We start from the raw sequence: 24195 nt of genomic DNA, 5'->3' as shown, positions 1-24195 counted from the left end.
AAAAAAAAAAAATTAACAAAAATAAAGCACGTGAGACTTCCGGTTGCTCTACTGCCTGGCCAGCGTTTAATGTTACCTGTCTTTTTTCCTGATGGGCTTTGAGATTCTTATTCTTTCTGGAACAGTCCTGTTGTTTAAAAACATCCCCATTTTCTTTTCATCCCTGTAAGATACTTTTGTATTTTTATTTTTTGAGGGAAAAAAAAAAAAAGGACCCAGATCTCTCGACCTCATGATCCTCCCATCTCAGCCCTCCAAAGTGTTGAGATTACAGGCGTGAGCCACCCCGCCCAGCCTGAGGAGATGCTCTTTTAGTCTTTGTTTGGCTACTCAGAATCTCATCTTTAGTGTCTTATCAAAATCTCATCTTTAGTGAATTTTTGTGTTTTTGTTTTTTCTGATTCCCTTTTAGCATGTCATCTCAGTCTTGTCCCAACCAAGGGTCAGGCAGTGTTCTGTAGGGACAGTGCAACGGCTCCTTAATGCCGGCTGCCTCCAAGCCTTTGCCAGACCTGGACAACTGCATAGGTGCAGGGCTGCCAGTAGTTCTTCCTGCTCTTCGGTCATTGAAATGTTTTCTTTTATGAAGTAATGGTGATAGAAGATGATAGGGTTTCTGTTTATTTCTAATTCTAGTCTTTACTTGGCGTTAAGAAATTGTTAGCTGCCAGGGTTGATTTTGAAATTGTGAGGTTGGAGAGTCTCTCCTGGAGCCTCAGGCTGATTGCTGCAGCTCTGTGACTCAGCTGTGCAGGGTGCCTCCCTTTGGGGCTGTTATCTCCTTTTAAGGTGTCCCTGGGGTGAGAGAGATGATCATGACAGTCCCTTCCACTTGGGCGGCCCAGGCTTTCCTCGCCTATTTAGTGCCTTGCATGTAGACTTTCCACCTATTGTCTGCTGTGCTGCCACTGCTTGTCCTCCCTCCCGGACATGCAGACCTGTGCCTGCCGCTCACGTCTGCTTCTCTGATCAGGGTTTGTGGAACCCCCTGGTGTGGTCACCATTGTGATGCCTGTGGTAACAGGCCTAGCCTTGCTGTGGCACATTCTAGGTCTACTGTTTGCATTCTCCAGCCTGTGAGCTTTTGTACATGGGAAATGTGTCTTCATTTTGGGGTCTTTCCACTTGACGTCCATACCTTGAGTGATTACTCCTCGCAGAGCGCTTGGCTTTCAGGCAGTAGAGAGCTTTCCAGGCATAAAAACAAAAGGGGGAAAAAAATCTTCTAACCTAGCCCTTCTGAGACTTGAGGGTGTGTTTGAGACTCCAGGGCTCTCGTGGTTAGGGCTGGATGGAGCCTGAGCGTCTGCATTTCTGGTAAGATCTCTGCTGGTGCTGTGCTGTTTCTTGGATTGTGGCCAGTGAACAAGAAGAGCAGGGAAATGGGCTGGAGGGGACTGCAGAAACCAGTGCAGGGGCCGTTTTGCCTCCTGACAGATGTGGCTGCCAGATTCATGCCTTTTCCTCACTTACTAGGAACAGCAGCTGCACCTGCTCTGCTGTCCTTGCATGGGCTCCTGCTCCTTGGCTGCCAGAGAACCTTTTACCCCACACTCAGGCCCTTCTTGGGAGGCAGGGTGGTGTTGGGATGGAGTTTAGAGGTGAGCAGTGTTTATAGTAACTATCATAGTTTTAAATTGTTATTCTGCTTTTTTTCGGGGGGGGGACGCAGGGGACAGTCTCACTCTGTCACCTAGGCAGGCTGGAGTGCAGTGGCATGATCTGGGCTCACTCCAACCTCTGCCTCCCAAGTTCAAGCGATTCTGTTGCCTCAGCCTCCTGAGTAGCTGGGACTACAGGCGCCCACAACCACGCCTGGCTAATTTTTTGTATTTTTAGTAGAGATGGGTTTCACCGTGTTAGCCAGGATGGTTTCAATCTCCTGACCTCATGATCCACCTGCCTCGGTTTCTCCAAGTGCTGGGATTACAGGCGTGAGCCACCATGCCTGGCCGTTATTCTGCTTCTTTAAGCAGTGTTCCCCTGCTTCTCTCCAATATCGTGTCTCAGAACTCTCAGCCAGATTGCCTGGCCTGGGGCCCTCCCTGGTGCCAGCACTAGCAGGGGAAATCCAGCTGCAGGTCTCCAGGGTCTCATCCTGACCTCATTCCTTGCTGGCTCCAAACCCAGAAGTGATGAGAAGAGGGAGGGGACCAAGGCTGTACCTTCTGGGGTAACACAGTTTGAGGCACCTTCTTCTGCCCAGCTCTCCTCTCAGCAGCCCATTCCAGCCTCTTCCTTGTGCTAGGTTGTTAGTCTGGGCTTCCTCACCTCTCAGAAGGGACAGTACACATGTGTGGGTGGCTGGAGGACCACACAGGGCTTGGCCCTGCTGTGGGCAACACTAGGTTGTCAGTAGGACCAATGGCATTTCAGGACAGGCTTGGGAAAGTCACTGGGCTGGGATGGATGCTACCTCCCTCACTCTGGGCCACAGGGGTGTGGACCAGGCTGACCTGAGGAGCAGAGAAGGAGGAGGCCTGCTTTAGGTCACAGTCACTGCATCACCAATGTGTTGAGTGGAACCCGAGTGTTTATTTTGTATAAACTGCGTTGGAGGGAGCTGGGCTCCTGGCATTTGTGGAGCCTGTTGCTTTCCAGGAGGATGGTCTGGGAGAAGAGCCAGGAGCTGCTGGCCGGCATCCAGGTCTGAGCTGGATTACATGGCTGGGCTTGCCCAGAGCAGTGAGCCCCACCCACCACCAGCCCATGCCTGGAGGGACAGGGAAGAAGGTCATGGAGGGTGGGGGTGTTCCCAGAGGAGCAGCAAGCACATCCTGGGCCCCCAAAGCGGGCTGCATGATGTGGGCCCCACCTTGTCACTTCAGGTGGAGGAGCTGGGCAGTCCCTGTGCCCTCAGACTGAGTTTGGGAGAATATGCCCAGGTGAGGCCCTGTTGTGGACAGGCAGGCAGTGCTGGGAGGTGGGGGATTGCGTGTGGAGGTGCAGGCTGAGGCCCTTCTCCTGGCACACCAGTGCGTGGAGGGCAGTGCCTCCTGCAGTACCCCCAGGCAGCTCGGCAGTTGGAAGCCCTGTGTGAGTGGCATCCCTGGCCCTGCCTGCCTGCATTGGCTTGGGGTCATTAGACCACAGCTCTGGAGTCAGTCTTTGGGTCTTCACTCTGCTACCTACATGCTTTTGTGACCCTGGGCAAGTTGCTTAACCCCCAAGAACCTTTTAATTTCTTATCTGAAACTGCAGAGATAACGCCCCATCACTGGGCCTGTGGGAAGATTGAGGAGATCAGATCTGCCCACACGAGGGCTGCCATCTCATACAGCGCTGTGGCGGTAGGCGAGGTGCAGCCTTGGCCCTATGGAGCTATCTCTTGTCTATGTAGGCTTCCTTAGGGAGGACTTCAGGCCATGGGGATAGGATGAACAAAGTCCTGGGCTTATGACTGTGTGGGGCTGGTTGTGTCCAGGGCCTGGGCCTTGGGGTGCTTCTGGATCCTGGTTGCCTCCTGCCTGGCTGCCTTGTGCCCTCTAGGCAGTCTCTCCCATGGCTTAGGGGCCCCTAGGAAGAGGGAGCCCCACCCTCTGCATCTGTCCGAGCCCCACCTGAAGCGTGAGGGGACTGTAGTGGGTCCCCCAATGAAGGGGGCTGCTCCAAGTGTCAGGAGGCAGCGAAGGGTGCACAGAGCCCTGGCCTCTGCCATCCCCATTGGCTATTTGGCCAGTCTGCATTTGGGGAGCAAGTAGAGGGATCCAGGGTGCATGGGGAGGGGACCTGCAGGGTGGTTTTGGCCCGGGACTTTGCCCTCTGGAGATGCACTGTGAGGGCTGCCCAGCTAGGGAACAGCTGGGAGGGACGGGGACCTGTTCCCACTGTGCCCTTCCAAGCTGCTTCCCTGTCGCCGTTGGTCTCAGTACCAGTTGGAAAATTGAGGCAGAACTGACACCCCTGGGTGGTTTGGAAATCATCAGTGGGAAGAGGGTGCCTGTGCCCAAGGCTGCAGATGACATGTCCCTCCACTTTTAGCCCCAGGTTTTCCTACCTCGTGGGGAGGTGAGAGGTCAGGGTGAGTGCTGGGTTTGAGGCTCAGCTGTGTGCTGTGCGAAGATGAGAGGGGACCCAGCCTCAGCACAGGGACAGAACACACAGGTTCCTGGGTGGCCCTGAGGGTTCAGTGACATAGCACATGATCAGGCATTCGACAGTGCTCAGTAAAGGTTAGTGGTGATTCCAGGAGGGAATGGCGGGGTATTGTGCTGAGCTGCTGAGATGGGAATGTCTTGTGAAAACCTGTCTGGAGGTTCATTTCACTGAGGTGAAGTTTACATGCAGTGAAGTGCGTAAAATTGTGTTTTCATCTACCTTAACCCAGACTCCCAGCAAGACAGAGTTGCTCTGACCCCAAAAAGTTCCTCATGCCCCGTCCTGGACGGTCCTCACCTGTCCCTCACAGCCTGTTCTGATTTGGTTTTTATCCTCAGTCCATTTTGCCTATTCTAGAACTCGATGTAATTGGAGTCATACAGGCTGTACTCTTCTTGCAAAAGGCTTCTTCCACTTGGTGCCACAACTGTGAGGTTCATCCATGTCTCTGCATCATTTCTGCCCTTTGTATTTTTAGGGTTTTAAAAGTAATATTTTTTTTTAAATGTTGAGTATTACAGAAATGAACATTATATACAGATACTACGGTTTTTCTTTAAGCCCACTCCCAGAGATAACATCATTTAGCAGTTGGGTGTGTGTGCCCCTAGGGTTTTTCTTGTCACAAAATGGACCATTGGGGTGGCTCTGACCGGGGCTTCCTTAATTTTCTATGAGGGTGAACTGAGGGATGAGGCTCCTGTGGCTGCCTCTACAGGGCTCGGGCATGTGCCACCAGTGGCTTGAGAAGCTAGAGCGTCTCTGCCGTTCCAGCCCCCTAGCACCTGCCTGGGCCCTGGGCCTACCCTCCATGTTGGGGACATGACTTTCTGGTTTTTTTGTGGCAAGGACTGGGAGGGTAAGGAAAGGAGAGCAGGTGGGTGTTGACTTCCATAAACTGGGCCTTGTGTCTACTCTTAACAGAGGGCCTGGGAAGGTAACCTCGAGGTTTTGTGTTCCTTCCTGCAGACCTTCTGGGTTCCCCAGAGAGCTGACCCTCCCTTCAGCTGCTGGGGTTCCTGCCCTTCCCGGCTGGGGCCAGTCCACCTACAGGGGGAATCTCAGAGCTGAGGGATCCTAACTGGAGAGACTTCTGTGCTCCCTTTCCTGCCCCTCCCTGCAGACCCCTGAAAGCTCTGTCCCAGGGAGGGGCCGGGTCAGAGCCTTAAGTGAATGCCAAGCTGGCCCTGATAACCCAGGCCTGCTGCCCCACTGCCCCAGATCCTGGGTGTCCTAGGAGCCAGCGTTCTGGGTGGGCAGTAGGCCAGGGCTGGACGTGCTAGCCTTGGGGCTGATAGGCACGCTGCCTGGGCCTGCTGCCAGGGTCTGCTGGGTGCCAGGCGGCATCCTCATCGCAGCCTGCAGTCAGCTGCTGCCAGGGCTGGGCACCAACACCCGGGCCAATGCCCAGAGCCATGTTTCTAATTACCTGGCACTCCCCAGGTGGGGCCCTCCAGGGTAGGCACTTGCTGTTTCATGCCCAGTGGTAAGCTGGTAGGGCAGAGGTCTGTGGCTGAGAAGGAAAGAGCAGTGCTTAGTAGGAGTTTTGCAGCAGGGTGGCATATGGTCCCCGTCATGGAGAGGCTGCATTGCTGCTTGCAGACACAGTGGTGGCGTGGACATGGCCCAGACTTGGCCCCTATGGTGTGGATGGCAGGCTTGTGGCATTGTGCTTGCTGTGAACTTTCTGCAGGTGGCTCTGACACCCCCACCTCAAGTGGAGGGTGCAGGGAGGAGTCTTGCCCTGTGCTGTGTCATGGCTGACCCAGCCTCGGGCCATCCTTCCTTGGTGGGGAGACCTGGTCCTAGCCTGTGCTGGTAAAGTGGCTGTCAGGGCCAGGCAGTGGGCACTGATGAGGGTGTTCCCACCCCCATTCAGGTGCCCCCCAGTCCTGTTCTCCACCCATTCCCTGCGTGGCATCCAGTAGCTGGTCTGACCTCTGGCAAGGTCAGATGACTCCTTGTTGCAAAGTTTGGCAGGTGCTCTGCCCAGCAGGGCTCTGGTTGACCGAGGTCGTGAGGGGCAGTGGTTGGGGAGCAGATGAGGTGGTAGAGGGCTGAATTGTGGTGTCTGATTGTCTCCAGTGTGCCACTCAGATTATCCAGTTTTTTGACTGCTCCCACCAGTGTGTTTCAGTGGCTCCTGCTCCCCCTGCCCCCACTGCCCAAGACTGGCCTCAGCGCAGTTAGCTCACCGGGTCCAACCCTTGCTAACTGTGGACGTACTTGGGCTTCCTGCCAACAGAGCTGATTCTGCTGCCTTCCGGGCCTTTGGTGGGTCCTGGACCAGCCATGCACCCCTCCCCTCATACCCCCCACCCAGAGGGGAGCTGCCTAGGAGCTGGAGAGACAGCTGGTCCGCTGCAGCCTAGGCCTCCCAGCTCTGGGCCAGCACCCCGGGTCTGGTCACATTCCTGAGGGACCTGCTGAGCCTCCCTGGCCCTGGGGGTGGAGTGGGGGAAGGGCAAGCCGGGATGGGCTGCTGCACGCCCCCTCCACAACCCTGGCTCCATTCCGTGGGGGCCCAGGCTGGCAGGTGTGGGGTGCAAGGACCCACCACCTCAGGATCCCCCCTCCCACAGGACCTAGAGAACTGGGGGAGGGGGGGAGGGAGGGGGGGAGGGGGGGAGGGAGGGAGCCCACCCTCTCCTGGCAGCAGCTGCCCAAGGCTTTGGCGGGCCAGTATTGAAAGGCCAGGCCTGCAGCTTGGGCGAGCCCTTAGGCAGCGAAACCTCCAGAGAGGGAAGGCCATGTGGCCTGCTGGGGGGGCTGGGCCCTCTGGGCAGGGAGGAGTTGAGAGCAGATCGGGAAGGGAAGGAGCAGGGGAGCCAGAAGCGGTTGAGACTGGTTCTTATAAATAGCCCTTGCACAAGTGGCTCCAATTTTGACCTTTTGTTATGTAAATGTGGCCAGGCTGGGAAGGGCCCTGCCCAGGCCTCCTGCCACCACACCCGCAGGCCAGGAATTGTGTCTGCCACCACGGCCCCCTGGCCTAGGTGGCCCCTGGGGTGTGTCCTTAATCTGTGTGTGTTGGTGGGGGGAGGTATCACCCCCTCTGAACTCCCTGGACCTGCTCCCTCGTACTTACTCTTCCTGGCCGTCAGATCCAACTGGCAGGCTCTCCTGCCACTGTCTCCTGCTGGGCTGTCCCTGGTGCCCCAGCCAGAGGCCTCCAGGTGCTTCCCTTCATTGCCCTTCCCTTCCTTCCTCACTGATGGCTGTCCAGGTGACTGTGTCCGTCTTCTCTTCCCCAGGTGACCAGGCATTGATGCACCCCCAGGAAGGCCACGCACTCAGGAGGCCCCTCCCCGCTGGCTGCTGCTCACATGGTGTCTGGGCCCCTGGCACTCCGGTGAGGCGCAGGGGAGGGAGGACCACCATTGGCCCCTTTTCCCAGAGCTTTCTAGGTGGTGCACAGCCTCACAGTTCTCAGCTTCTCTCTCTGTCTGACCCATGGTCCTTTTTGTGCACACAGCACCGGGCAGTGTGGAGGGAGCCTAGGGGCCACTGCCTTCTGCCAGTCCTCTCGCCAGTCTCGGGCTAGGGGGCTGGGTTACTGGGGCCCAGTGCGGAAGACACACCTTGGACTCTTTGTCCCTGTGTGGTGGGTTGAGGGGGCAGGGAGTGGAGGAGGATTGGTTCATGAAGTCAGCAGCCCGTTAGCACCCTCCTTAGCTGCTGTGGGCTGGACTGCTAGACACAGCCACTGGCAGGTGCTTGCTGCCTCTTGCCATTAGGCTCTGAGTACCAGCAGCGTCTCAGGCAGTGTTGCACCCTGGTGTGTTCACATTGAGCTCTGGCACCTTTAGGAGCCTGTGAATGCTAGGGTTTCCCTTTGTCTTTGCAAACAAGGGTGGGCATGGGACTGGGAAGAGTTTCTGTCATGGGAAGATTGGGTAGGATGGGACCCTTTCCAGGGCTCTGCTCCGGGAGGCAGGGCTGGACACTCTGCAAGGGGCAGTAGATCCCAGGGGGTGGTGGGCTCAGAGCAGTTCAGCTGCTGAGAGACTGGACCCTGAACAGTGTGTGAGGCTCAGAGCTCCCTGTGGGCCCTGCTGCTCAGTTTTCCGGCAGCTATGAGTCAGTGAGGAAAGTTCCTGTGTCTGCTGGCCTCCTGCCCTGTGGAAGCCTGTGGGCCTGTCTGGGGCGTAGGTGGCCACCTGGATACTGGCATGCCTTCCCCAGCACCCTCCTGTGCTGAGCCATTCTCTGAGGGTCTCTGGTAGGGATGAGAGGATGGGGCTGTTGGTGCTGTTTTTTGCACTGAGGAGTTGGGCTTAGGGCTGAGGACAGCGTTGAGTCATTAAAAACATTCCAGAGTCATTCTGTCCACTGCCGGCCATGTCCTTGTCTCTTTCCTTGGAGGGACATTTCCCTCCTCCCCTAGGGTCCATCTGGTGCCCACTGTGCACCTGTGTGCCCTGCCCTTGCCACCCCCCACTGTGGCGTGCCTGGTCCTTGGCAGAGGGTGCTCAGTGGGGTTGGAAGCATGGTTAGGAGCACCTGCTCTCGGAAACTCATGTCTCGCTGCTGCACAAGCAGAGACATACCTGGGCTGGCAGGGTTCCCGCAGAGACCAGCAGCGTCGGTATGTTTCTTACTTACTGACCTCAGTTAGCGCCTGTACCAGTCTGTGTGACAGAGGCCAGCTGGCCACCTTTCCTAGGCCCAGGTGGCGCTGCCCTTCCTAGAGAGGACGGAGGGTTCAGGTGGTGCCAGGCGCTTGGGCCAGGCTACCTTTCCTGCTTGGCACCTGGAAGCTCAGGTTGGGGTAGTGCCGGCGCCCGCCAGGGAGTCCAAGGTGGCCCTGGTGAGGCCGAGGGCCTTGGGGAGAGGCGGGGCTGCAGGCAGACTGCAGCATCTGGGAGGCAAGCAACATGACTTCTGGTGAAGCCTGGGTGGCCTCTCGTGTGGCTCTGGAGGTGCAACCGCAGAGTCGAGGCTGCACACCAAAGGCCGCTGTCGATTTGATTTGGGCCCTGCCGTGTTTCAAAAGGAACCACTATTTAGTTTTGGGGGATTTCTGCATCCCCATGGGCCTGGTTTTGTCAGCTTTCAAGACGGGCCCCTCTCAGGGAGGCCTCTGCATCCTGAAGTGTAAAGACACTTGCTCTTTATTTTTTGGCCCCTTTCTGTCCCTGAGGGTGTGTGATTGACTTCCTGTGGTATAGAGACAGTAGCCTAGGCTGTGAAAGTAAATGCAAATCCCAGTTTCTCCATTTGTTGCCTCATTGCCTCCACCTCCATTTTCTCATCGGTGCAAATGCGGCAGGAGCCTCTGTCCCTTCTCAGGCAGTTTGAGTCCTCAGTGAGGTGACACATGTACCTGCATGCAGTGGGCAGTGTGGGCTCATGTGCCAGGTACTGTGCCCCAGGGGCTGCAGCCCTGTGTGGGGTCAGTGCTGAGGCCCTTTGAGTGCCTCACTGAGCCCCATCCTGCCCCAGAGCCCTGGTTCGAGTGTTCCAGTTATCTGACGCATGCATGCCTGTTCTTGCCCACAGGTGGTACGCGTGGGCAGGGCGAGGGGACATGGGGCCCGACATGGAGCTGCCCAGCCACTCGAAGCAGCTCCTGCTGCAGCTGAACCAGCAGAGGACCAAGGGCTTCCTGTGTGATGTCATCATCATGGTTGAAAACTCCATCTTCCGGGCTCACAAGAATGTCCTGGCTGCCAGCAGCATCTACTTCAAGTCCCTGGTCCTGCACGACAACCTCATCAACCTGGACACAGACATGGTCAGCTCCACGGTGTTCCAGCAGATCCTGGACTTCATCTACACAGGCAAGCTGCTGCCCAGTGACCAGCCAGCTGAGCCCAACTTCAGCACCCTTCTCACTGCTGCCAGCTACCTCCAGCTGCCCGAGTTGGCAGCCCTCTGCCGTCGCAAACTCAAGAGAGCTGGCAAGCCCTTTGGCTCTGGGAGGGCAGGGGCCGCCGGCATGGGGCGGCCCCCCCGCAGCCAGCGGCTGTCCACGGCCTCTGTCATCCAGGCTCGTTATCAGGGGCTTGTGGATGGGCGCAAGGGGGCCCACGCCCCCCAGGAGCTCCCCCAAGCCAAAGGCTCAGACGATGAGCTCTTTCTTGGTGGCTCTAACCAGGAAGGTGTGCAAGGTTTGGGCCGGGCCATCTGCCCAGCTGGCGGGGAGACGGGCCTCGGGGGCTGCAGCAGTAGCACCAATGGGAGCAGTGGCGGCTGTGAGCAGGAGCTAGGCTTGGACTTGTCCAAGAAGAGCCCACCCCTGCCCCCTGCCACCCCTGGTCCCCACCTCACTCCTGATGACCCAGCCCAGCTGAGCGACAGCCAACATGACTCACCCCCTTCAGCCTCTGCCCCTCCCGTTGCCAACAGTGCCTCTTATTCTGAGCTGGGAGGCACCCCCGATGAGCCCATGGATCTGGAGGGGGCTGAGGACAACCACCTGAGCCTACTGGAGGTGCCTGGCGGGCAGCCTCGGAAGAGCCTCCGACACTCCACTCGGAAGAAGGAGTGGGGCAAGAAGGAACCTGTGGCCAGCTCCCCTTTTGAGCGGAGAGAAGTGGGGCCCAAGGGTCCCTGCCCGGGAGAGGAGGGCGAGGGGGTTGGGGACAGGGTTCCCAATGGCATCCTGGCTGGTGGGGCTGGGCCTAGCGGGCCCTATGGAGAGCCCCCCTACCCCTGCAAGGAGGAAGAGGAGAATGGCAAGGACGCAAGTGAAGATAGCGCGCAGAGTGGGAGTGAGGGGGGCAGCGGCCACACCAGTGCCCATTATATGTACCGGCAGGAAGGCTACGAGACGGTGTCCTATGGCGACAACCTGTACGTGTGCATCCCCTGTGCCAAGGGCTTCCCCAGCTCCGAGCAGCTCAACGCACACGTGGAGACGCACACGGAGGAAGAGCTGTTCATCAAGGAAGAGGGGGCCTATGAGACAGGCAGTGGGGGCGCTGAGGAGGAGGCTGAGGACCTGTCGGCACCCAGCGCGGCTTACGCGGCTGAGCCCCGGCCCTTCAAATGTTCGGTCTGCGAGAAGACCTACAAGGACCCAGCCACTCTGCGGCAGCACGAGAAGACACACTGGCTGACGCGGCCCTTCCCCTGCAACATCTGCGGCAAGATGTTCACGCAGCGCGGCACCATGACACGTCACATGCGGAGCCACCTGGGCCTGAAGCCATTTGCCTGCGATGAGTGTGGCATGCGCTTCACCCGCCAGTACCGCCTCACCGAGCACATGCGTGTGCACTCAGGTGAGAAGCCCTATGAGTGCCAGCTGTGCGGGGGCAAGTTCACCCAGCAGCGCAACCTCATCAGCCACCTGCGAATGCACACTTCCCCCTCGTAGAAGCCAAAGACCCGTGGGCGCCCTCTGCCACCTTGCTCCCCGGGAACCCATGGAAGGAGAAGCGAGGTGGTGCAGCAGCAGGGGCAAGACCCTGGGTCCAGTGGAGGCTCCGGCTGGCCCCTCTGGCCCCCTTGCCCATGCCCAGAGCTTTAATCGACAGTCTGTACCAAGCAGAGCCGACAGGAGGGAAGCCAGGGGTCCCAGCCCGTCTACCTCCCCATCTCACCCAGGTCCCCAGCTCCCCGCGGGGACCACCGCAGGGCCTGTGGGCTGGGTCACGTGGGTCTCGCTGGGACCTGGTCCCTTTGCTGCAGGCGGCTTGGAGAAAGGGGGCAGTGGGGGCCTCCATGCTGGCGATGGCCAGGGTGTTGTCGGGAGCAGGCCCCACCCCACTAGCCGCGTCTGTGTGTGTGCACGTGTGCTTGTGTCTGTGCGGGCGTGTGTGGCCCTGGTTCTGCAGGGATCAGGTGCTGGGGGTGCAGATCCCTCCCTCCTGAGCCGGGGTGGCATTGCTCACTGGCGCTGGGACAGTCAGGGTGACCCCACCGCCTACCTCTCTACAACTAAAGAGCCCTCTGGGCCTGTGTTGCTGTTATTCCTACTGATCTGTTCCTCTTGTTTTTTTTTTTTCTATTTGTTTTTTAAACCAAAACAAACAATAGCTTATTTTCTTCCCAGCCCCTCTGGGGCTGAGCCTGGGTCTGAAGACTGAATGTAACAGGGGCCACCGGCCCTCCTGCTCGTCCCTGGCTCAGACGCTGCAGGGGTGTTGGCATGCCACCGCTCCAGGCCTCAGAAGCCCTTCTTGCCCAAAGGCTTCCCTGGTCCCTGAGCCCTGCCTCGGCTGCCTCAGGAGAGAGTGCTTTTCCTGTAGTTTCCAAGGATTATTCTTTGTTTAAAGGTACTTGTTTTTTATTAAGAGAAAAACCAGTGTAACGTTTATGTGACTGAACTGGAAGGTCTGGGGTTCCGGGGGGTGGGGGGAGGCTGGACTCGATGCCGGGGCCATTGGTACTCTTGTTTTCATTTGTGTGTGCGCGTGTGCCTGTGTGTGTGTGTGTGGTGTGTGCCGTACGCGTGGGCAGACGTTTCACTTTCCCTTCTTCCTCACTGAACAAGGTGGAGACTTGTGTCTTTTTGCTACCTCTTGAATTCATGACAACAGTATGTTGGTGACTGGTATGGAAGTCCTCGGCATCCCTGCTTTCTCCTCTTAACGCCCAGGAAGTCATGTGCAGGAGTCACAGGGCTCTGAGAGGCCCAGTACCTGCAGCTTACCTGTGTTTTCTCTTTGGGCCTTGGGCCACATCCACCCCCAGGGGACCCTGGCACCCCGGGCACATGAACCTGTTTCTGGTGTGGGTGAGGTGTGAGGCCCCAGCGTGGAGAGCCAGGCACTGGGTGCTGACAGGGGAACCATGAGGAGGGTGCCAGGTCTTTGTAGCTCCTGGCCAGGCTGAGGCGGCAGTGAGCCCTCCTCGTCCTGCCACCCCCACCCTCCATTCCTGCAGGAGTTGAGCTTGTAAGAGCTGACCATAGGATCCCACAGAGAACAGGGATTGTACTTCTCAGCAGACACCATCTAGGATTCCTCAACCAGCCTCAGACACTTCCATGAGCCCCAAAGTGGGCTCTCAAGGCCACAGCACAGTCCCACTGTCTTCGGCCAACTGGAGCAGTGGGGCTGGGCCTGCAGGCTTCATCTCACTTCACGACTTCCCCTTTTTTTCCTCTCTCTTTTCATTCTATTTTAAGTTTAGACCAAAAAAATTCCAGAATCATCCCCTACCCCCACCCCTCCAGAGACCCTCCAACTGAAAACAGCCTGAGTTCAGGGACCTGAGTGGTGAGCAGTGTGTTTTGGGGGTGAGGGAGCTCGGATGGATGAGGCTCCTGGCTGAGCCCTCCCTGTGGCGATCCCAGCCTGAGAAGGCCTCTTTTCCCTCCTGGTGGGAAGCAGAGAAGTGGACCCAGGGTCTCAGATTCCAGCAAGTCAGGCTAGGGACCTTGGGGGGAGGAGACCCCTGGACTCCACCCCTCCTCAGTGAGGGGGCTCCCCTTGTTCTGACCCCCCCTCTCCTCCGTCAGCACTTAAGCCACACGACACAAAGTCTGTACCGCACGGGAACTGCACGCGCCTGGCCGTGTGCGTGGCCTCCGGGGCTGTGGGCAGCCGCATCTGTGAGGTGACTCATGAAAGTAGGTGATTCCTTTGCAGAACTTCAGGGACTGGGAGCAGAGGCCCCTCACTCAGCTACGTTTGTGCGACATAGTATTGTACCCACCTTAGTATTGTATGGAGCCTTTTCTGTATTTTAATGAGAAAGCAGAACACTAGTTTCCTATTTAAGACTTTAAGGGTTTGTTGGGTGGGGCGGGATTAACACATTTGGCTTTGTTTTCTTTTTCCTTTGATTTCCACGTTGGGTGTGTGCGAGTGTGTGTGTGTGATGTTAAGAGCCTCACAAAGAAACTGGGTTATTGGAGGCCAAGGTGGCTTACAGTTCTCTGCGTTTGTCACTTAATTCCTAAATGTTTCGGAGAAACAGGAAACAGAAAATAGCAGATACCATGTAGGAAAGAGAGGATAAACAAAGAAAAAAAAATAATAAGCTCATACCCAAATTCACAAAGCCTATTTTTTAAACCAAAGCACATTTTGAATGAGTATGGAACCTCCATGGGCTCAGACAAAAGTTACTAATATATTTATCTCATTGTTTACATAAGCTCTTACAGTTTCAGACCTCAGCAGCTGTAAGGCCAGTCCAAGGAACCCTCGCCTGCTGCTGGAAGCCCTTCTGAGTTGACCCTGGAGTGGTTCACGGGCAGAGCGGGGCAGCCCTGGGGCTGGGGAAGGGACTGGAAACCTCCCTGGATTCACCTGAGCCCTCCTCCCCATTCCCAGGGCCCCTCCAAGCCCAGCTGGCACCAAAGAGCTTGGGCCAGTGCTGACCAGCCCCCGAGGCCCTCTGGCCCGGACCATGCTGGTCCTGACCAGCTGGCCTACGTGGGGGTGGCGGTCAGTTCTGGCTGCAGGACCCGAGTCTGGGCTTGAGGCCCCCTGCTGCTCTGCCCGCGACCCTCGGGGATGGGTTGATGTGAGGGTCCCACTCAAGCCAAAAAGCCGGGACCTTTGCACAGCCCAGTCGACTCCAGTGGGTCCCCATTCGTGGTGACCCCCTAACCCCATCCCAAGCAGCGGAAAGGGCTGACTGGGCCTGGTCCTTACCAACATAGACGGTGCAAACACTCTTAACAGTGTTGTTTTTGTATCAATATGTTTGTGCAGTGATGAATGTATTTATTTCTCAGACTTGGGGTGAGTGAGCAGGTGGCAGGTCAGGCTCCGCCACTGCACGCTCCCACCGAACTGAGCCCCAGCAAGGGCTCCTCCAGGATTGCAAAAAAAGGAAGAGAAAAGATGAACCTTTAAGCAAATAAGAATCTCAGAGACTCGCAGCATAGCCATACACCTCAGCCTGTGAAATGAACAATCCGGACCCTCCCCGACCTTCCCCACCACGCAGCCCTGTGTGTTTCCCGTTCGTCACCACTCGGGGGCGCTGGGCCGCCCACCCACTCCCCCAACCCGTCAGTATTCACTGGACCTCAGGCGCCATGCAGGAGTGCGATCTGGGCTGGGCCACTGAGCAGGCCAATCCCCTGCTCTCCCTCCCGGCCATCCTGAGTTGGGGTGAGGCCTGGGCAGCCGGAGGGCAGGGCTCAGGGAGCAGGAGGCTGCATCCGTCCACCCCCAAGCATGGGGGACAAAAGCCAAAGGCGCCAGGCCTTAGAGCAGATAAGGGCTCTCAGCCCTGCCATGCCCCCTGAAGGGACCAAGGTCATCCTGTTTCCCAGAACCCCATTGGAACAGATGTTACTGAACCTGTGAATCAGATGCCAGGGGTGAGGGGCTGGGGAGGGACCTAACCTGACCCTGTCTGACATTCCACGCCGGGGTGGGCATGAGCTGTGGGAACTGAGGCTGCCCAGGACCCCCTTCCTAGGATGCCCCGGCTTCAGTCACCCCACTTTAACTTTCTACCAGGACCCCCTCCCCCTACCTCACCTTGCTATTTATTGCTGTAATTTATTGACCTCAAAAATGCTGCATAACAGACCTCACTGGGGCAGGGAGGATCCCCAGGGCTCCCCCCCTCCACTTGGCGGGCCCTGTGGGGCCAGGTGCTGAGGGGAGCCTCTCTACCCCATCCATCACTACTTTCCCTCTGCCCCCACGCTGGGGGCCCCAGGTTGGGCACTGGCTCATTTCTTGCAAATACCTCGAATGGGGAGGGGGGAGGGATGGGGTTATAAGTGTTTTGTTTAATTGGAACTGGAAGAGGGATCACGTTCTATTTTATGCCCTTCCCAGAAAGGGGGAGGGACACCAGGATCGCACTCCTGTACTGGCCACCGCCGCTGTCACTCATCACATTGAGTTCACATCCCTTGAGAGTTTGTATAAATTCAGGTCAGCGCTGCAGCTGTGCAGCCGCCCAGTGTCAGAAAAGCAATTCACCAACGACTGATCTCTCCATTCAGAAGTGTGCAGTCTTAATGTACAGCGATGAGAAACTGTTATTTTATGATCTTTTCATTAAAAGCTTGATTGAAAACTATCTGGTGTGGGACCTCCATATTCTGCTTTGGCTGTTCTCTTTAGCAAAGTGACATGGTTTCCAAATCTTAGGAGGGTGGAATCTGGGATGGGCATCTGCCTGCCACCATTCAGCAGCACTTAGTGGTGCTTGGTGAGTCCTTGGGGGTCTACACTGGGCCAGGGAAGTAGCACTTTGGTGTCAGCATCCTCTTGGGGCAGTGTTGGCTTGAGTTAGCTGAGGCTGCCTGGGAAGCAGCAATGCGTGCACAGTTAGGTGCACGGACCTGGGGACTGGGAGGAGGAGGATGACTGTCTAGTGCCCAGGACCCCTCATTGGAGTGGCAGAGTTGAGATTGAGGAAGGGCTGGGGCAAGGTGAGGGCTACTCCCTTCTGTCCACTGCTGCTTGGCCTGAGGGGAGGAGACGGGGGAAGGAAAAGGGGTAACATTAATCCCCAGGGTGAGGGACCACCCGAGATGGGATCCTAGTATGAAGACCCAGGAAGAGGAGCAAGGATGGAGGGCGATGGCCACACTGGACCTCCAGTTCAGACTGCGGGCATCTGTGGTGGCTCCTGGCAGCAGGACATGAGCCCAGTGACTCCAGACGCCCAGAAGAGCTTGAGCACAGCTCCTTGGGGTCTTGGTGAGTTCTACTCGCTTGCTTTATAATTATTTTTTGGCTTTATCAAAGTAATTGCTGAATATAGTTTAAACAATTAAATGGTTCTTAAAAGGGCTTAAAAAATAGTCTCCTCAACTCCATCCCATGCTATACAGCCAATCACTTTTAATTATTTTATCACTTTCTTTTGCATTTATCTCTCCATGTCTAAATAGTATTCTTATAGTGCTGTCTTATTCCTTTTTGGAGTCTTTGGACTTACTATCAATAAGAATTATTTAGTTCATTTATATTCTCTTCTCCCTAATTTATATCCCCCAAATAGTTATCAAATGTGTAGTTTGATCTTCAGGTTGGCAGACTGTATTAAGTAGTCAGATTTTGTGTGTGTGTGTGTGTGTGTGTGTGTGTGCGCGCGCGCGCACGCGCACACACACACACTTACTCCAGCTTTCATCCAGCTCACTGTAACCTCAAACTCCTGGGCTCAAGTGATCCTCCCACCTCAGCCTCCCATATAGCTGGTACTGCAGGTGTGAGCCACCACAGCCAGCTAAAAAATTAGCTTGTTTCTTGTTTTCATAGAGACAGGGTCTTGTTATCTTGTCAGGCTAGTGTTGCACTCCTGGCTTTGAGTGATTCTCTTAACTTGGCCTCCCAGCGTGCTGGGATTAGATGCAGGTATGAGCCACTGCATCTGGCTGCCAGATAGTAAATACTCAGGCTCTGCGGGTCATACTATCTCTGTTGTGACTACTCAGCCTTCTGTCATAGTGCAAAAGTAGCCATCAATGGGGCTGGGTGCAGTGGCTCATGTGTGGTCTTGAACTCTGGTCAGGAGTTCAAGACCAGACTGGCCAACATGGTGAAACCTCATCTACTAGAAGTACAGAAATTAGGGAGGCTGAGATGGACAGATCACTTGAGATCAGGAGTTTGAGATCAGCCTGGCCAATATGGTTGAAACCTGTCTCTACGAAAAATAGAAAAATTATCTGGGCTTGCTGGCACATGCCTGTAATTCCAGCTACTCAGGAGGCTGAGGCAGGAAAATCGCTTGAATTGGGAGGCAGAGGTTGCAGTGAGTGGAGATCATGCCACTGCACTCCAGACTGGCAACAGAGGAAGACAAAACAAAACACAAATTTAGCTGGCTGTGGTGGCAGGCGCCTGTAATCCCAGCTACTCGGAAGGCTGAGACAGAGGAATTGCTTGAACACAGAAGGTGGAGGTTGCAGTGAGCTGTGATCGCACCATCACATGCCAGGCTGGGTGACGAGAGTGAAAGAAACTCCTCAAAAAAAAGAGGAGGGAAAAAAAAGTACAAAAATTGCTGGGCGTAGTGGCTCACAATGTAATCCCAGCACTTTGGGAGGCTAAGGCATGTGTATCATGAGGTCAAGAGATCAAGATCATCCTGGCCAACATGATGAAACCTCATCTCTACTAAAAATACAAAAATTAACCGGTTGTTGTGATGGGCACCTGTAATCCCAGCTACTTGGGAGGCTGAGGCAGGAGAATCAATTGAACCCGGGAGGCAGAGGTTGTGGTGAGCCAAGATCGTGCCACTGCACTCCAGCCTGGGCGACAGAGCGAGACTTTGTCTCAAAAAATTAAAGTACAAAAATTAGCTAGGCATGGTTGTGGGTTCCTGTAATCCCAGCTAGGCAGGAGAATGGCTTGAACCCAGGAGGCGGAGGTTGCAGTGAGCCGAGATCATGCCAACTGCATTCCAGCCTGGGCAACGAGCAAAACTCTATATCTATTTAAAAAAAAAGAAAGAAAGAAAAAGTAGCCATCGATGATACGTAAGCAATAGGCATGGATGTATTCCAGTAAAACTTCATTTACGGCCAGCCATGGTGGCTCAGGCCTGCAATCCCTGCACTTTGAGAGGCCGAGGTGAGTGGATCGCCTGAGGTCAGGAGTTTGAGACCAGCCTGGGCAAGATGGTGAAACCCCATCTCCACACACACACAAAAAAAATACAAAATATTAGCTGGGCGTGGTGGTACACACTTATAGTCCCAGCTACTTGGGAGGCTGAGGTGGGAAAATCACCTGAGCCTGGGAAGTTGAGGCTGTAGTGAGCTGTGATTGTGGCACAGCACTCCAGCTTGGGCAACAGAAGAAACTCTGTCTCAGAAAACGAAACAAAACAAAGAAACTTCATTTATAAAAACAGGTGCAGGATGTGATTTGCTAATCTGTACCTATTGTGCTCACTATGTAAATTTGTTTACTTACTGCTAAGCTGGATAGGGTAATGGGTCTTCATTTTGTTTCTTATACAATTACTTTTCTTTTCCTTCCTTCCCTCTCTCCCTCTTTCTCTCCTTTTTTTTAATTTTTATTTTTTTAAGACGGGGTTTCACCATGTTGGTCAGGCTGGTCTTGAACTCCTGACCTCAGGTGATCCACCCGCCTTGGCTTCCAAAGTGCTTGGATTACAGGCTTGAGGCACCACGCCCAGCCTCTTCTCTCTTTCTTGAGACAGAGTCTCGCTTTGTTGCCCAGGCTGGAGTGCAATGTGCTATCTCTGCTCACTGCAACCTCCGCCTTGTGGGTTCAAGCAATTCTCCTGTCTCAGCCTCCCAAGTAGCTGGGATTACAGGCATGTGCTACCACACCTGGCTAATTTTTTGTATTTTTAGTAGAGATGGGGTTTCACCATGTTGGCCAGCCTGGTCTCGAACTCCTGATCTAAGGTGATCCACTGCCTCAGCCTCCCAAAGTGCTGGGATTACAGGCATGAGCCACCACACCCAGCCTTTTGTACAATTTATTTTCCTTTTTATTTTTCGAGACAGGATCTCACTGTCACCCAGACCAGAGTGTAGTGGCGTGTGGCGTGATCACAGCTCGCTGTAGCTTCGACCTCTGGGACTCAAGTGATCCTTCTCTCCTAGCTTTGAAAGTAGCTGGGATGATAGGTGTATACCATCACACCTGGCTAATTTTTTAAATTTTTGTACAGATGGGGTTTCATTCTATTGTCCAGGCTGACCTTGAACTCCAGGGCTCATGTGATCCAACCATCTTGGACTCCCAAAGTTATGACTTTACCAGCAAGAGCCACTGGCCAATTTCTTGTATATATCTTTCCTTTTCCCTTTTTTTTTTTTTGAGACAGAGTTTTGTTCTTTTACCTACCTAGGCTGGAGTGCAGTGGTGCCATCTCGGCTCACTGCAACCTCCACTTTCCAGGTTCAGACGATTCTTATAACTCAGCCTCCTGAGTAACTGGGATTACAGGTACACGCCACCATACACAGCTAATTTTTTTGTTGTTGTATTTTTAGCAGAGATGGTGTTTCACCATGTTGCCCAAGGTGGTCTTGAACTCCTGGCCTCAAGTTATATGCCCACCTTGGCCTCCTAAAGTGCTGGGATTACACGTGTGAGCTACTTTGCTGACCTCTTGTTTTTCTTAAAGTTAATAATTATTTGATTTTTTTGATTGCCCAATTAGAGTCTCTATCTTCCTTCTGCCTTTAACTCTGTGAAACAGCTCCAGTAGATTTTTCTACGCAATGGGACACTATCTGTTCTGTTATTTCACGCTGCCCCCCCCACCATTGCAGGAGACATCCTGGAGTCTGCACAAATGTGGGCTGGGGTTCTTCCTGCCTTTGTCCTGCATTAACAGCCCTGTCTGTGGAGCTCATGTATCCTCTTTCTTGAATTACATGCTTGTTTTGGTGGCATAGTTCCTCTGGTGCCATCCTGAGAAAGAGCACATGGGAAGTAGGATTGTTTTTTTTTTCTTTTGTCTTTTTTTGCCCTGGAAAATTAAAGCAATTAATTCAAGAATTTTTTTTTTCGAGGCAGAGTTTCACTCTTGTTGCCCAAGCTGGAGTGCAGTGGCTTCATCTCAGCTCACTGCAACCTCTGCCTCCTGGGTTCAAGTGATTCTCCTGCCTCAGCCTCCCGAGTAGCCGGGATTACAGGCATGCACCACCATGCCCGGCTAATTTTTTGTATTTTTACTAGAGGCGGGGTTTCTCCATGTTGGTCAGGCTGGTCTCAAACTCCTGATCTCAGGTGATCTGCCTGCCTTGGCCTCCCAAAGTACTAGGATTAAAGGTGTGAGCTGGCCGGGCACGGTGGCTCAAGCCTGTAATCCCAGCACTTTGGGAGGCCAAAGCGGGTGGATCACGAAGTCAAGAGATCGAGACCATCCTGGTCAACATGGTGAAACCCCATCTCTACTAAAAATACAAAAAATTAGCTGGGCATGGTGGTGCGCGCCTGTAATCCCAGCTACTCAGGAGGCTGAGGCGGGAGAATTGCCTGAACCCAGGAGGCAGAGGTTGCGGTGAGCAGAGATCGCGCCATTGCACTCCAGCCTGGATAACAAGAGCGAAACTCCGTCTCAAATAAATAAATAAATAAATAAAATTTAAAAAATAAAAATGAAAATAAAGGTGTGAGCCACCATGCCCAGTGGGGAAGTAGGATTTTTTTTTTTGGAAGAAAATTACTTTATTCTAATTAACTCACAAAGAATAAAATCATAACAGCTAGTTTAAGGAGGCCACACAAACATTTGACCAGCTCCCAATTCTACAGAGTAGGAACACCCCCTTCCATTTCAATTCTGAAGAAAGGAAGCCAGGAATGACAGGAGCGGTTTAACTGGTGGCTACACTTTATACCTTCACTAGTAATTACATTTTTATGTTAAATTAACTTGGTTATGAGAGCTGGTTTTCTATTTTTCCAGGTTGAACTTCTTGATTGCCAATCTGTTTGCAAGTCGGCACTATTTCAGCGCCTCACTGAAACCCTCACAGAGCGTGATGTTACCCTGGTTCTGGACACACTCCAAAAACTGTTTGATCTCACAGAAGCAAGGCTGCCGCTGCTGTGCCAGCTGGGTTCCCTGAGGCTCTTGGTAAGTGATGTCAGGCCTCGCAGGCTCAGGATTACTTCCTCCATTGAAGCCCCTAGTAATGGCATGGCCCAGTGTGTGCCCTGCAGCAGAGCCCACAACCATGCCAGCTTCAGTGGTTGCCATCTGGGCCTGCAGACCTGGCTGCCGGGGCGCAGCAGCAGAAGAGCCAACTGCAAAGGGGGGTGCCACTGCTGGTGGCTGAGTGGCCGGTGCTGGCCTGGGTGCAGTTCTCATCTGAGGAGCCCAGCTGGCCAGAGGAGCCATGTGGGAGGTGTGGCTTCAGCTTCCACATGGCATTCTAGCTACGGGGGGCTCAGTCTTTAGACGTGCAACACCGGAAGTAGGATTTTTAAGACTTTGAAGTTTGAAAATGCTTGTAGATTGTACAAAATTGATAACTTGGCTGGGTATAGAATTGTAGTTTGGATATCCTTTTCCCACTGAATTTTTAAGGTGTTGCTCCCATGGCAACACCTTAAGGTGTTCTGAGGTAGAACTTATAATGTGATGAGAAGTCTAATTCCTTTTGCATGTGCCCTGATTTCCTCCCTGGAAGTATTGAGGAACCTTTATTTTACATGGTTTGCCCATTCACTGGGCTAGGCACTTGATGGGTAGATTTCACTCCAGAGACTCATTTCCTTCAGTCAAGTCCTACTGCTTTTTAAAGTAGCTTAATTGTGTACAGTAGCTCACGCCTGAAATCCCAGCACATTGGGCGGCTGAGGGAGGTCGATCACTTGAGCCCAGGAGTTTGGGACCAGTCTGGGCAACATGGCAAACCCTGTCTCTACCCAAAAAAATACAAAACATATTAGCTGGGCTTGGTGGTGCATTCTTGTAGTACCAGCTGCTCAGGAGGCTGAGGTGGGAGGGTTACTTGAGCCTGGGAGGTGGAGGTTGCTGTGGGCCAAGATAGAGTTAGACTCTGTCTCAGAAAATAATAATACTGGGCATGGTGGCTCACGCCTGTAATCCCAGCACTTGGGGAGGCTGAGGTGGCCAGACTGCCTGAGGTCAGGAGTTTGAGACCAGCCTGACCAACATGGAGAAACCCTGTCTCTACTAAAATTACAAAATTAGCTGGGCGTGGTGGCCCATGCCTGTAATCCCAGTTACTCAGGAGGCTGAGGCAAGAGAATTGCTTGAACCTGGGAGGTGGAGGTTGCACTGAGCCGAGGTTGCACCATTGCATTTCAGCCTAGGCAACAAGAGCAAAACTCTATCTCAAAAAAAAAAAAAAAAAAAAGCCTGGTGCAGTAATCCCAGCACTTTGGGAGGCTGAGGTGGGCAGATCACAAAGTCAGGAGATTGAGACCATCCTGGCTAACACGTTGAAACCCCGTCTCTACTAAAAGTATGAAACATTAGCCAGGCATGGTAGCATGCGCCTGTAGTCCCAGCTACTCAGGAGGCTGAGGCAGGAGAATCACTTGAATCCGGGAGGTAAGGTTGCAGTGAGCCGAGATCATGCTACTGCACTCCAGCCTGGGCAACAGAGTGAGACTCCATCTCAATAATAGTAATAATAATAACAATAATAAAGTAGCTCAGCTATCACTTTTAATTCCTAAGAATCCTTTTGTCTGTTTCTTGATTTTCATTTCGTTCTTTTTTGCAATAGATATAATCTATTTCTAAGGAGTACTGATTTTTGACATATTGTTTCTTATATATAATTACATATACATTTGAGACAGAGTCTCACTCTGTCACCCAGGCTGGAGTGCCGTTGCACGATCTCAGCTCATTGCAACCTCCGCCTATGAAGTTCAAGCGATTCTCCTGCCTCAGCCTCCTGAGTCGCTGGGATTACAGGTGCTTGACACCACACCCAGATAAGTTTTTGTGTTTTTAGTAGAGACGGGGTTTCACCACATTGGTCAGGCTGGTCTTGAATTCCTGACCTCAAGTGATCCACCTGTGGTGGCCTCCCAAAGTGCTGGGATTATAGGTAGGAGCCACCATGCCTGACCTAATTTTATATTTTTCAATAATTTTAAAGGATTTTCCAAGTGTTGGGTGGTGTTGACAGATTGTTCATATTTAAGAATGAGACCCAAAAATACTGCTTGGAACCAACCAGATGGTACCTAAGATGTGTGCTTTTCCTCACTCCTATCCTTGCATAGTGAGATGGATGGGAGTGAATACTCCACCATCACGTGCTGAGTGGGCCATGGTGCTTCTAACAGAGAGGGGCCAAGACAGGCACCTTGTTAAGCCAAGTCAGTGCTTTTTTACCCTGGAGTCTTGAGAAAACCTCTACATAAGGGAAAAAAAGCAAGGTGAAATACTATATTGCACCTGGACTTAAGTCAGGGCTAGGTTAGGGGGTACTTCTGGGGTTACAGATTCACACCAGTTATGGAGTTGTAGGCAATAGTAATGTGTCTTACTTGTTTCATACATGCTTCGTGGCTGGGTGCGGTGGCTCATGCCTGTAATCCCAGCACTTTGGGAGGCAGAGGTCGGGGGTATCACCTGAGGTCAGGAGTTTGAGACTAGCCTGACCAACATAGTGAAACCCTGTGTCTACTAAAAATACAAAAAATTAGCGGGGCATGGTAGCAGGTGCCTGTAATCCCAGCTACTCGGGAGGCTGAGGCAGGAGAATCACTTGAACCCAGGAGGCAGAGGTTG

General features: G+C 53.8%; 1 protein-coding gene and 1 pseudogene across 6 annotated transcripts in view; one reads left to right on the top strand and one right to left on the bottom strand.

Moving 5' to 3' along the window:
* The window catches only part of HIC2 (HIC ZBTB transcriptional repressor 2), a 36058-nt gene extending 14539 nt beyond the window's left edge, over positions 1 to 21519 (top strand). For 3 of the 6 annotated variants that reach the window (XM_078335808.1, XM_035266906.3, XM_078335811.1), the window contains exons 2-3: positions 7353 to 7450; positions 9601 to 11566. In XM_078335808.1, the coding sequence (XP_078191934.1) occupies positions 7425 to 7450; positions 9601 to 11422 (1848 nt within the window). In that variant the 5' untranslated portion in view covers positions 7353 to 7424 and the 3' untranslated portion in view covers positions 11423 to 11566. Of the gene's footprint in view, positions 1 to 7352; positions 7451 to 9600; positions 11567 to 12084; positions 12271 to 21381 lie in introns of those variants that run through there. The other 3 variants (XM_078335822.1, XM_078335815.1, XM_078335821.1) reach the window with 3 other exon arrangements.
* Positions 21421 to 21893, bottom strand: LOC108593869 (coiled-coil-helix-coiled-coil-helix domain-containing protein 2 pseudogene; annotated as a pseudogene).
* Positions 21894 to 24195: the final 2302 nt, after the last annotated feature.

This window comes from Callithrix jacchus, chromosome 1 (assembly GCF_049354715.1).
Source record: "Callithrix jacchus isolate 240 chromosome 1, calJac240_pri, whole genome shotgun sequence".
NCBI lineage: Eukaryota > Metazoa > Chordata > Mammalia > Primates > Cebidae > Callithrix > Callithrix jacchus.
This window is presented reverse-complemented; position numbering and strand designations above follow the sequence as displayed.